Source organism: Dipodomys ordii, unplaced genomic scaffold (genome assembly GCF_000151885.1).
Source record: "Dipodomys ordii isolate 6190 unplaced genomic scaffold, Dord_2.0 Scaffold35, whole genome shotgun sequence".
Taxonomy (NCBI): Eukaryota; Metazoa; Chordata; class Mammalia; order Rodentia; family Heteromyidae; genus Dipodomys; species Dipodomys ordii.
Window position 1 is genome coordinate 12,041,277 of NW_012267251.1, and position 13,553 is coordinate 12,054,829.

The following is a 13,553-nucleotide window of genomic DNA, read 5'->3' on the forward strand; positions in this document are numbered from 1 at the left end:
GTGTGTGTGTGTGTGTGTGTGTGTGCTGAGCACGCATGCAGCGCTTGAGTCCTAGGACTTCAACTCAGGGCCTGGTTGCTGTCCCTTAGCTTTTGTGATTAAGGCTAGTGCTCTACCTTTTGAGCCGTAGCTCCACTTCTGGCCTTTTTGTGGTTAATTAGAAATGAGAGTCTCACAGATTTTCCTGCTGCGACTGGCTTCAAACTGTGACCCTTAGATCTCAGCCTCCTGAGTAGCTAGGATTATAGGCATGAGCAACAACTTCTCAGCATATATTTTAGTTGTTTTTACATTAAGTATTAGGCAGCAAGGCTTAGAATGGACAGAAATTACCTCTTATTGTTCCCCTTTCCTCTCGATTTGGGAGCTTAAAGGGAGGCTGGAGTGTTAATAACAGTGGCCACCCTTTTTGATTTGAGCTAGATACTGTGCTGAGGGCTTACCTTTAATTTTTTTAATCTTCACACCATGTCTACATGGAGAGTATTCAGTAGGCACAATTTGCATCATTTTACAGATGAACAGACGACACAGAGGTTGAGTTGCCAGCCTCCTGTGGGGCAGACACAGGGTGTGGAGCCTGTCTGCCCACCTTCCAGCCCCAGCCACCACTGAAGCTCTACGTGCTGGGAGGAGAAGCTATCCAGCTACAGGACATGCTTTATGCTTTCTCTTCCCTGGCAAACTTCCTGATATGACATCTTGCTTCTGAACTGAAGGCTGGGCAAGGACATACAGTCTGAGCAGAGAGGAGACACTAGGAGTAGCCATGTTGCAATCTTCTCTTGTGGGAGGCTGGGCTCTAACCCAGGCAGCTCAGGAAAATGGCACCCAGCTCCCCACCTGACACCACCCTGGGAAACAGGTGGGGCCAGGGGCCATGGCTGGAATGCTGATCTTTGCTTCTCTCCAGAAGGGACAGAGAGATGCCCATTTGTTCCCAGTGAAGGTATCTTCTCTTTTTCCAGCTGCACAATGTAGGAGTATTTATTATGATACGGGCCCCTTAACTCATTAAAACTCTCAGGTCCTATTTCATGGACCTGTAGAGAGATCTTGAGTGGCTTTGCCAGAGCTGCCTACAGAAGAGGGAAACCCCAAATTTAAATTCAGGGATACAGAGTCAATTACCATAGCCTACATCTTCCCTCAAGAGATTTAATTCCAGTAAGTCCAAGATCCTGGATAAGAAGTCTTCCAGTACCTGGGGTTCCTTTCTCTTGTATCTAGTCCCCTAAAAAGACCTCGATCCTCCCTGTTCTTCTTCCTGCTCTGCCATGTCCTAAATCTGGCTGCAGGAGCAGTGTCTGTCCTAGCCTGGGTCAGGGAGGGTGTCTTTAATTGTATTCTATCTCAGGGTTGCTTCATTTGGTAAGCATAAGCTCCCTTTATTCTAGGAATTCATGTTTGGGGAGGAAGCTGTTCATACCTACCTTTCCATCTCTCAGCCTCTGGCTTTTCATGGTGAAGACTTTGTACAAAAAAGTGATTTAGATAAAGGGTCTTCTGGATTCCAGGTCTGTTCCTGGTTCTGCCTCAGTCTCATTTTCTTTCTCTGCATTGATTGAGAATAAAGGACCTTCCAAAGGACAAGGAAATGAACAAAGAGACCTTTGCATTCAAGAGGGTGAAAAATAAAATTGTTTCTTGTGCTGGGTGCCAGTGGCTCATGTTTATAATCCTAGCTAATCAGAAGGTGGAGATTTGAGAATGGAGGTTTAAAGCCAGTCAGGAGAAGAAAAGTTCATGAGACTCTTCTCTCCAAGGACAGCAAAGAGCCAGACGTGGTAGTACAACTCAAGGGTAGAGTGCTAACCTTGAGCACAAAGCTAAGAAACAGTGTCCAGGCTCTGAGTGAAAGCTCCAGTACTTCCATTCACCCCTAAAACAACCTGACCCCTGTGAAGTTAGATGAGTGGATAGAGGTGAAGCACGTAGCTTGCATCTGGCACATGCATAGGTTGGGGCCTCCCTGGGTGCATGAAACATCAGGGAGTTGGTTTGTGCTGGAGCCAGAAGCACCTGTGGAGACTCATGAGGCTGGGTGCTTGGCAAGGTTAGTCCAAATACATCACGAAGTACTTTCCTGATTCAGCCTGCAGGGTAAACAGCAGGTTCGGTTGGTGACATGCCACAGCTCCTAGGAAAGTGACCTAAGTTGTATTTTTTTTTTATTATGGACACAGAATTGCAAGTGATGCTCATTTGCATGGTGTTGGGGAGTTTATTTCTTTCCCAGAAACTGCATGTCAAGACCTAAAAAATCCAAAAAACAAAAGAGGTATTTCTTCCTAATGATTAATCAGCTATATCACAAAGAAGAAGAAGAAAAGAAAAACACTTAAGGAAATGAAAGAGGGGAAAAAAACAATCTCCTGAGCATGGATCCACCCAGCGAATCCTGACAGCGTTTCCTCTTACCCACTTGATAAAAGTGACCAGCCCTCCCCAAGTGGCAGAGAGCACCTGGGAAGAAGACACCTGAGCGGCTGGTCGGCACGGTGAGACGGGAGGGTGGGGCAAGCTCCATCCCTGGCTTTGCTTCTCATGATTCAGGCCCTCAGCCCTCATACTATGGGGTGGCCTGTCACCACTGCGCATGCCTGCGCTGCCCTGGGGATTAGGGCTTCCGTAGAATGGGAAGGGGTGGTGAATTTTCTGGTTCCTTCACTCAGTGAAAAGAGATAAAGGATGGAAAGAAGAAAGAAAAAAATGAATGGAGGAAAGAAGCAAGGAAGGGAAGAAAGGAAAGAAGGAAGGAAAAAAGAAAAGAGGAAAGGAAGGAAGAAATAAAAGGAAGGAAAGAAGGAAGGAAGGAAAGACAGAAAGGAAGGAAGGAAAGACAGAGGACGGAAGGAAAAGAAAGGGAAGAAGGAAAGGAAAGAAAGGAAAGAGTAAAGGAAGGATGGACAGAAGGAAGAAAAGAGGAAAGGAGGAAGAAGGAAGGAAATTAAACAAAGGCAAGGAAGTAATGTCTTAACTATTGCCATTTCATTCTATGAACTTTCTGGAAAAGTTATACCTTATATGTTTTATTTTATTTATTAAAAATGTATTGTTATTACAAAGGTGATGTATAGAGGGGTTACAGTTACATAAGTCAGGTAAAGTGTACATTTCTTCTTGGACAATGTCTCCTAGTGTTTCCCTCCCAGCCCCACCCACAAACTGTATATTTTATTTTATTTTTGGGTCCAGCTGTGGGGCCTGAACTCTGGGCTTGGATGCTGTCCCTCAGTTCTTCAGCTCAAGGATAGCGCTCTACCACTTGAGCCACAGCGTCAGTTCTGGCTTTTTTTCTTTTTGCTTATGTGGTGCTGAAGAATCGAACCCAGGGCCTCAGGCATGCAAGACAAGTGCTCTACCACTGAGCCACCTTCCCAGTCCATGTATAGTTTATTTTAAAATACTCTTAACATTCTTTGCACTGGTAAATATCTTTTAAAGTGTAGAGTGCACCCCAGTGCCAGTAGGTCCATTCAGAAGTGGTTCTCTTCTGGTGGAAAAACTAAGGGCTGGGATCTCCAGTTGAGGTGGGAGAGGACAGCCCTCCGGTGGGAGGGGCTGGTGGCTTTCCCTTCAGCTGTTAGCTCTGTCATTGGGGGTCTGCTGAATGGGAATGTAGAATGTCTCAGTTCCCTCACAGGCTGGTGGTGAGCACGCACATGGTAATTGTGTGAAATTTTCCAACACATGCGGTGTGTAGGAGGTGCGTTACCTTCTCTTACTATCTGAATTGGCCAAGATGTCTAGAATGAGGCAGAGCTCAGGGAAGTTGCCACAGACTTTGCTGAATGTGGGGCTGATCTCCCATCTTTTCTTAGGAAGAAATGAAAACAGGGAAATAGAAGTATTTAGCCTACTGCCTGTCCCTTCCCTGATGAGGGCAAGGGCTCTGAGTACACCTGCCTGGCCTCTCAGAAGGGCAGGAGCTAGGGAGAGGCAGGAGTTGCTGATTCTGGGCTTCCTAGAGAGGGAGCTGGGGAGTCCTAGAACAGTGTGATTCATGCCCTAGGCTCCTCCCCTTTTTTAAAAAATAGTTATAGCCACTACAATCACAGTGAAAGGTCAGGGTGGAGGCTCTGTAGATCCCTAGCTGGCTTTCTAGGTTCAGAGCCTGACTCTTTTCTACTGCGACACAGGGTGGGCACGCTGAGCCCAGTCGGCACAACTGTATTGGTCCATGGGGGACACTGGCAGTCCAGCCATATGTGTTGTTCTAAGACTCACCTTTAAGGCTAAGCTTTGTCTGTAAAGACTGTGCTACGGGGAGGGGTCAGAGAAAGATAATAAGCTGTACAATGAGGTACCTGTCTCCCCATGAGCATCGTGTGTGTGTGTGTGTGTGTGTGTGTGTGTGTGTGTATAAGTGTGCCAGTACTGGGGCTTGAACTCAAGATCTGGCTGCTGTCCCTCAGTTTATTGCTCAAAGCTTATGCTCTACCACGTGAACTACATCCATAAATACCTGTGGTTTGTTGTTATTTTTTTTCTTTTTGTGGTTCATTGGAGACAAGAGTCTCACAGACTTTTGTGTCCAGGCTGGCTTCAAACCTCAACCCTCAGATCTCAGCTTCCTGAGTAGTGAGGATTATGGGCATGAGCCACCAGCACCAGGCTCATGGGACACATTTTTAAACAAAGAGGTCAAGAGAAACAAGCAAGAAGGGTACGTGAGAAGAGGCAGCAAGTATCATGAAGTCTTGTTCTGCTGGAGAACTAGCTGGTTGCAAACATCTCTCTCTGTCTCTGTCTCTCTGTCTCTGCCTCTGTTTCTGTCTCTGTCTCTGTCTCTGTCTCTCTGCTTCTCTGGTTCTGTTGACGACAGATGTAAATCCATCAGCTTGGCCTCTTACAGGGAGAAGGCATTCCTCCCCTAGCTCCTCACTGTGACTAAGTAGTTTTTAAGAGATATCTGTGCCTTCTTTCCCCGCCTTCTCCAGAAGGCACAAATCTGCCTAGTTAGCTCCAAACAAATGTTTTGAAGCAGATACGCTCTGAGGTTTTATCATAAAAGGGTGTTGCTTACTTGAGGGTCAAACAACAACCAAAAGCCCAAATGTGCTTCGATTTTCTTTTTTCAGATCTGTTGCCTAATTTCCATGGCTTATGACCAACCTTGTTTTTCTTTATTCAATTGATTAAAAACAATACTTTTCTCTCCTGTTGACGAAGTAAGTCGGGTTGAGTCAGCATAGTGACGGACACACAAATGTACTCCGGAGGACTTCAGAAGCCCTCCTGTGCTTCCCGGGGCTGGGGCCGGGGGGAGAGCTCATTGGTAACAGAGTCGAGACAACCAGAAGAGGTGACACAAGCCCCTGAAACATCTCAGCGCTGTGATTCAGGTCTTGGTTGCCTCCTACTCTGCATGGTGCAGGTCCCCCGAAGGAACACACTGGAGTGATTCTCTTTCCGTTTCTCTCAAGGCTGGATAGAACATGAAGGTACAAAGTGCTTTCCTCTGGATCCTGGGCACACTGCTGATCCTGTCCTTAGGGCAGAGTCTTGGTTTCAGGAGATGTCTCATTTCTGTGGACATGCGCCATCTAGAAAGGAGTTTCCAGGAAATCAAAAGGACTTTGGTGAGGATGGGTTGGGTGAGGGTGTGGGCAAAGGGGTGTGTGGGTCACCTCCAGTCATGGCTGGGAAGACAAGCTCTTTCCTATTACCCCCGGTATCTCAGGGGAAAGTGAGATGTCATCGCCTATGTCTATCCTTCCGTTTCCTTCCCTAGCAAAACAAGGATGTCTTCCAAAATGTCACCATCTTGTCCACACTGCAAAGTCTGCAGGGCATTAAGGTATGGCTTGTCTGTGACTGTTGTGCCTTTTTCTTTTAAAGTGTGTTTTAATCTTTTAAGTAACATGGCCCTGGAATAAGAAAGAAATCTCCACCCAATGTGTTGTCAATGCTCAGGACTTCTTTAACCAAGAAGTCTGGACACACTTCTGTCCTGGGGTCCTAAAGAAATGCCGCTTCCTTAGATTGTAATGGAGGGGGTGGGAGGCAGGCAGGTGCTCAGAGGGCAGGATTTTTGTGGTTTGGAGTCATTTGGAAGTTTCTGTGAAGGGAAATGAAATAAAAGAAGAGCCACTGAAATGCTGAGAGGCTGTAGAGTCAGGGACAGAAGAGAGAAGAGATCTGAGGTGCATGGGAGAATGGGATATATGGCTACAAAATGTTTGTGAAGTGTGTGAAATCTTCCCTGTGGAGACCAAAGTGCAAAAAAAGCTTGATCTTCTCATCCTCCTTCTGCTTCTCTCTCTCATCTTCTCTTCCCTTCCCTTCCCTTCCTTCCTTCCTTCCTTCCTTCCTTCCTTCCTTCCTTCCTTCCTTCCTTCCTTCCTTCCTTCCTTCCTTTCCTCCCTCTCTTTTTCTTTCTTTCCCCTTTTCCTCCTTCCCTCATTTTTTTGGAGTGCTGCATTCCTTTTTCTAATGCTGTATCTTTAGTAGCACAGGGTAATCTTTTGTCCCTCTAGTTTTTTTTTTGTTTTTTGGGGGGGTCCGGTCGTGGGGCCTGAACTCTGGGCCTGAGCGCTGTCCCTCAGCTCTTCAGCTCAAGGCTAGCACTCTACCACTTGAGCCACAGCGCCACTTCTGGATTTTTTTCCTGCTTATGTGGTGCTGAGGAATCGAACCCAGGGCCTAATGCATGCAAGGCAAGCACTCTATCACTGAGCCAACTTCCCAGCCCCTTTGCCCCTCTAGTTAAGGGCCCAGTGAGAATGGGGGAAAGGATTTCTTTTTTTTTAATTTTATTTTATTTTTATTGTGAAAATACTGTACAAGGGGTTACAATTACATGGGCAAGATAATGAGTACATTTCTTATCAAGCATTGTAGCCTCCTCCTTTGTTTCCCCTTCCCATCCCTTTCCATCCTCCCCCCTCCCGCCTCCCCCCACACTGAATCCACCTCCCCCTTCCCCCCCTCACCAAAGTTGTAAAGTTCGTTTTCAACATAAAGACTTGTACATCTCATTGTTGCAATGGGTCTACCTGTATCCCTAGTTAAACGATTTGTTTTTTCCCTTCCCATCCACCAATTATACCAACATCAAATACAGTGAAAGCAGGGGTTATACTGTGGGGGAGGGACATACAAAGCAACAAAGAAATCATCTTATAAATATGTTAGAGGGGGAAAGGATTTCTGTGTGTTAAGTCAACTTTGCTGCCATCTAGGAAAAGCTACCCTGGAGGCCAGGGAGGCTGCTTCCTTTCAGGCTAATGAAGATGGATATGTTGTAAGCCACTCCCTACTTGGACTAAAATCTTCTACCAGTAATTGATGGGATGGACAGAGTACAGATTGTTAGAAGGACACCGTTTAGCCAGTTTCCCTGGGAGAGCTTAGGAAACCTCTCAGTCACATGCATGCAGTCAGTTCCCAGTCTTACAAATCTCAGTAGCATTCAAATGAGCCCTGCAGTTTACAAGGACAGTCTGGAAGAGAGCCCAGCACTGTGGTGAACAGCAGAGTAGCCAGGATAAAAGTAGCATCATGCCCAATATACCTGGCATGCTGTAGCCATGGGTCTTGATGGATGGGAGACATTATTGAGTAATCAGCTTCAGCCTCTGTAATGGAAGGAAGTCCTATTCAAGAAACCTGCTCAGCCAGGTGCGGGTGGCTCAGGCCTATAATACTAGCTACTCAGGAGGCTGAGACCTGAGGATTGTGGTTTGAAGCCAGGCCAGGCCAAAAAGCCCATGAGACTCTTATCTCCAATAAACTATCGAGAAAAAGCCAGAAGTTGTGCTGTGACTTAAGTGGTAGAGGGCTAACCTTGAGCAAAAAGAAGCTCAGGGACAGTGCCTAGACCCTGAGTTCAAGCCCCAGGAAGGGAAAATAATAATAATAATAATAATATTCTCAGCCACCAGCACTCTTCAGAACAAGTTTAAACAGAATATAGGAGTGACATGTTTGGGATTCTAATCTCTGATGGAAGATTTGGATCCCATCTTTTGGTTGCTATAACTCCCAGTCTTCCCCCTCAGTAGCTTGGCTGTGGGGAGAATGAATGAACACTTTGAGGCTGTTAGGAATTTTAGAAAATAACGTCTAGTTCTCTTGCTTCTTGCTGTCCCCACTTGTACAGCCTGCTTTGGTCTCTAAGATCATAAAAGAAGGCTCTGGGGGGTGGGATGTTCTCTAATTTGTATCTGTAGCCCATAGATGTGTGCTGCGTGACCAGGAACCTCCTGGCATTCTACATGGACAAAGTGCTCAAGGATCATCAGGAGCCAAACCCCCAGATCCGGAGACAGATCAGCAGCATTGCCAACTCTTTCCTCCACACGCAGAAAACTCTGCAGCAATGTGTAAGTCTGTGAATCAGGGTTTCAGACATGTGCTCTCAGACTGACTAAGGAGAGCCTGGGCCAGCGTGGCCCCCAGCATGCTTTCTGGTAGGGTTGGTGGGGGTGGGGGTGGAGTGGGGTCAAAGGAAATTCGCTGCCCTGTCATCTATGGAAGAACCATCAGGAACCTTCACATGGTAGTCACTCCTGTCCTAAGACTTCTGGTCAACTGACATCTTGTCAGATGGGTCTCCTCTTGGACAATCCTCCTGGGAGAACCAGCTTACCTTAAGCATCCCTGTGAGGGGCATGTGAAGGATTCTGGTCTTACCGTAGTCTTTTGGAGTTTTTTCGTAAGGAATCCTCCGGGTTGTTTCTTGACCCTTATCCCTAAGGGTCACCTCTTAAAATCAAACATCAGAATCAAAATCATAATGAAACAACAAAAAACTTAGATCCAGGTAAATCTGGGTTTCCATCCCTTTCCTGCTGTTCACTTCCTGTGTAAAATGTTCACTTCCTGTAGCAAATAACATCACCTCTCTGTGCCCCAGATTCTAACATTGTTAGAAAAGTGATAAACCCCACCCTGCCTACAGTACTACAATCATGGACTCCAATGGGCACGTTTAACCATTTCCTCCACCCGACAAATATTGAGTGCCTCACTGATTGGGGTGCTGCGATCACAGAGTGGTGACAAGAAGATGTCATGTGTACTCTCTTGGTGCTGTGAACTCATAAAAAAGCCAAAGCTGTGGTCAGATGGCGACCACGTTCATAGACAGGCACTAGTCTCCCCTGTCTGCTCCACCTGAATTTGCTCACCTGCCCCTCACCTGGGTGGGAGGAGAGATGTCCCTTCTCAAGTGGGAGGTGGCATGCCAGCGGGCCTGTGCTAAGGTCTGCTGACAGGAGCTGCCTCCAATGTGTCACGGCAGGAGCAGAGATGGTGCCACTGTAGTCAGGAAGCCACCAATGCCACTAGCATCATCCAGGACAACTACGATCAGGTGAGGTCGGGGAAGAAGATGGAGATGATGACAAAGGAAGGGTAGCTGTCTTGATGGAGAATAATAGCCTTTCTGCCTCCTCCCTACTCTGAGTAATTTATTTTATACTCAGTGAGTCTTTGTGGCAGGTTTATCCTGTGTCTTTATCTGCAGTGTGTGTGTGTGTGCGCGCGTGCGTGCGTGTGTGCATGCGTGTGTGTGTGTGTGTGTGTGCGCGCGCACGTGCGCACACGTGTGTTGGTCTTACCTCACTGGCTGATTCTCTGTTATCCCTCTCCTAGTTTCTTTATACCTCTGCTTACCAGGCCTGACTGGGTTATAACTTGGGGAGAAGTACATGGTAGGTAAGATGGGGGTGATATAAAGGAAACGAGATCCGTAGCGAATTACACGCTGTTATGCATGGAGTAAACACGCTGTGTGTGGAGTATCTTGTGGCAGCACGCATCGTAGGTATTCTGCATCCTGATGAAGGCACAGTGCTTCCCGTGCAGGGGTCAATATAAAAGCCGTGCTTCTCATAAGCTCGCATCATCGTGAGAACTGGCTCGAGGAATCCGGGGTTTCTGTGGTTCTGACCGCACCCACGGATGATGCCACTAGCTTTGAAGAGCAAGGAGGTGTGGGGGTCTGTGCAGAGCTCTTTATCTCCATTAGATAATGTAGCAAGAGCCAAGTGGTTCTTATACTGTGAACTTGATAGTGTTCCAAGCCCATGAATGTGTGGCCTCATTGGTCTTTCACAATAATGCTATGAATATTATCTGTCCTGGGTGAATTAGGAAAAACAGGTCCCAGTATGTTAAGTGAGTTATTAAATTCCTCTCTGCCTCTAAGTGGTGGACGTAGGATTTTTGGTTCCCACTGGCTCTATGGATGCACCTTTAGATCTTCTCCCTTTCGTGTGGAAAGAGGTGGAGAAGTCAGGAGTCACAGTCTAATTCTGATTCTTTGACTACTCAGCTGTGATGCTGTGGGGGACACGAACCCTTAGGGTCAGGTGGGGACAGCATAATCTCCCTTTCCACTGGAGATCACCAAAGGTACCAAGACTTTTGGGAAGACAGAAGTACTAAAAGCAAGCTGACATAAAAAAGCAAATAAAAGAAATGGCCAGCAAGGCAAATCTTTCCTGTGACAAGCAAGGGGGTGGTGGTTGGGATAAGAGGGAGAGGTAAAACAGAAGGAGTTGGCATGATTTATTGGCTTGTTTGTAAACACAAAGCTGGTCAGCTATTCGGAAAATAATGCCAAATGTCTGCTACGCAAATATATTTGATACATAAAAAGCAAATCACATGGGGACTCAAGTTGAGGGTCAGTGATAGCAAATGTTGGCCCAGTCTCCAGGTGTGAACTTATGGTGGTGTTATTGTTTTCAGCTGGAGGTCCGTGCTGCCGCCATTAAATCCCTGGGTGAGCTTGACATCTTTTTAGCCTGGATCAACAAGAATCACCAGGAAACTTCCCATGCTCAACACCAAGTTCCTGTGTAATTATCCAGGGATGAACATCTCTGGAGAGGTTTCTTATGATTACGGCAGACTTTAAAGGGGAGAAGCCTCCCTGCTGATTTGGGAGTCTCCCCTTTGGGGTTAGGGAAAGAAAATGAGTTTGGGCCAATCTCACCCTGCAAATGAAAAATCTCATGGGCTGGTCTCCGGCTGTCTGATCCCACTTGAAAATAGCCAAGTAGTATGTTATTTTATTTATAATGACCTATACCTTCCAGGTTCTGGGAGCTAGCCTGGAAGGAAATGATCCAATTCCCATTAACTTATTGTAAAGTCATGTCTTCTGTAGTTTATGTGGGGCCGACTGACTTGTCTGAATAAACGCCATGCTTTACCTCTGAGAGAAAGTGCCTTCTGATTCAGGGAATCAGTCAAACACTACATAGCAACTAGTAGACTAAAAGAGGCATGAAGAATGTACCTAGATGGGGAACTTGAAGCTCAGCGCGGGATAATAGTTTACCTACCCAGGGCTTAAAACTGGTGCAGAAAATGGTTCCAAACAGTGTTTTATGATTCCATTTTTTAGTTGTTGAAACAAAATATCTGGGGTTGGGTTACTTTCAAAAGAAGAGAGGTCTACTGAGCTCACAGTTCTGCGGGTTCAGGACATGGTGCTGGCAAGGCCTTGGCTCTGCTAGGCGCTGCATGATGGAAGGCATCACAATAGCGAAAGCATGCAGAAGGAAGACACCTCGAGATAGGATGGCAGAAAATGATGTAGGGTTAAGGCTTGCTCTTGTCACAATGTATTCTCAGGAGATCCAAGATCCCAGGGCACATAGCTTAGTTCATTCCCAGGGTACCCACTCAATGACCTCAGGACCTCCCACCAGGCCCCATCTTGTACAGATCCACAACCCTCAGGACCAAGCCTCTAGCATCTGAGACCCGGAAAGAGGCAAGTCTCATCAAACCATAGCACTGGCTCTTTACATTGTTCACTCAGGTGGGGCAGAGAGGCCTTCACCCTGCTTTGGATTTCCTTTCCATCTCCCTCCATTTCTGATATCTCTTTCTCTGTGCTTCTGTCTTCTCTTTCCAGCTCCTTCATCTCTTTGATTTTCTCTGTATGCATTTCTTTGTTATCTCTCTCTCTTCCCAACACAGATAAAGACTAAACTAACCCTAATCCATTCTCTAAGGGTGGTAGGTGTTGTGCTGAGAATATATTTCTAATCAGGGATGGTTGTCATGGTGACAAACTTGAGCAGGTACAGCCCAGAGGCCTCGGACACCCTGGGCAGAGGGCCAAGGCCCTAGGGGGCTGTGGAGAAGGCGCCAAGTTCTAGATGAACACTCCTTAGCTGCTTCAGAGGACAAAGACCTGTCAATAACCAGTGGGAAATAACAGCTGACATTTCCCAAGGCTGAGAGAAGAACTCCATATGCATTATCCTGAGCCAGCATCTGTACGGCACCTGGCTAGCTGCAGTTACCTTTCTTCCTTCCTACAGCCTTTACCCAAAAGGACACCATGTAGGCTGTACCCCACACCTACCACTTCCACCTTGGAAAACCTTACCTCTCCTTCCTGTTTTCCTAGCATCCTGTGTTGTTTCTTTTCTGCCTCCTTATTCAAATGTAAGGTCCATGAGTGTGGAAAGAGGAGAAGGTACATTGATGGTACAGAGCACACACACACACTCTCTCTCTCTTTCTCACTCTCATCTCAGGTATTTTGCCTGAACTCTCTGTCTCTTGCCTATTCTTCCTTTCAAACCTGAAGAAAGTGTCTCACCTCTTCTTTGGGTCCTGAGCAGGCTTGTCACTGAATTAGAACTGCTTCTTACACAATGCGCACTAATTGCTGAGTGTGTTGGTACACACCTGTAATCATAGCTACGCAGAAGGTATGGGGAAAGAGGATTATGGTCTGAGGCGGGCCCCAGGCAAAAAGTATAAGATCCTTAAGCACAAAGGGCTGGAGTTGTGGCATTCAGTAGAGCATTTGCCTAGCAAGCACAAGGCCCAGAGTTCAAACCCACTATAGCCAAACAAAAGAAAAGGAGAAAAAAGAAATACTTGTTAAATATCCAAGTATACAATCACCCCTCCCCCCAAACCTTCCTTCTGAGTCCTCTATGAGCTCTGGTCATTGCCCTGAAGAAGTTGGGCTTTCTCTCACCTGTTTGGTATGGGGGGAGGGGGACCTCTGGGTGCCTAGGAGCATTTCACGTACAGCATCTCATTAAGGCCTCAGAGCTGGCCCCGGAGCTTGTAATTCCTGTGCCCACTGGGTCAGAGAAGGCAACAGAGGCTCAGGGCAGTGGGAAACTTGTCCAAGGCTCCATGGTAAAGGGATAGCAGATCCAGAAGTTGAGTCCAGGCCCTGTCTGTCTGGTCCTGGGGTCCTCTCCTACTGCTGGGGAAATTCTCTCCTCTCTGGCCAAGGTCATATGACCCAGGATCCAGGTTACTGCTCCGAATGCCAGCAATGCTTATAATTAAACCCAGGCATATCGAAAGAAGCCTGGACTAATGAGCACACAAGTGCTCACAAGTGGCACACAAGTTCATGGGCCAACACAAAGCAAAGCTTCTGAACATGTCACACGATGTTCCTGGCCTAGATGACACTCTGGATTTCTCCTGGGGACATTCTATCCTTCTTCCACTCTTTTTAACCCTCAGAGAAAATTGCTGCCAGCCAAGCATGCTCAGGGTAGCTATCTTCTAAAATCACCGACTTGTCGGAAGTCGGGACGGACTTTGGT

General features: G+C 46.8%; 1 protein-coding gene across 1 annotated transcript; it reads left to right on the forward strand.

Moving 5' to 3' along the window:
- The first annotated feature begins 5,441 nt into the window (after positions 1–5,441).
- Positions 5,442–10,818, forward strand: Il19 (interleukin 19). Its single transcript, XM_013017327.1, has 5 exons — positions 5,442–5,585; positions 5,738–5,803; positions 8,178–8,330; positions 9,251–9,322; positions 10,705–10,818. Exons 1-5 carry the CDS (start codon positions 5,442–5,444, stop codon positions 10,816–10,818), a joined length of 549 nt encoding a protein of 182 aa, XP_012872781.1.
- The last annotated feature ends 2,735 nt before the right edge of the window (positions 10,819–13,553 follow it).

What these genes read in the sequence shown, in the direction of transcription:
- Il19 (XM_013017327.1), top strand. Translation starts at nt 5,442, where the DNA reads ATGAAGGTACAAAGTGCTTTCCTCTGGATCCTGGGCACACTGCTGATC. An exon ending in AAAGTCTGCAGGGCATTAAG is followed by an intron (nt 5,804 to 8,177) that starts GTATGGCTTGTC and finishes TTGTATCTGTAG; the next exon opens with CCCATAGATGTGTGCTGCGT. An exon ending in AGAAAACTCTGCAGCAATGT is followed by an intron (nt 8,331 to 9,250) that starts GTAAGTCTGTGA and finishes GTGTCACGGCAG; the next exon opens with GAGCAGAGATGGTGCCACTG.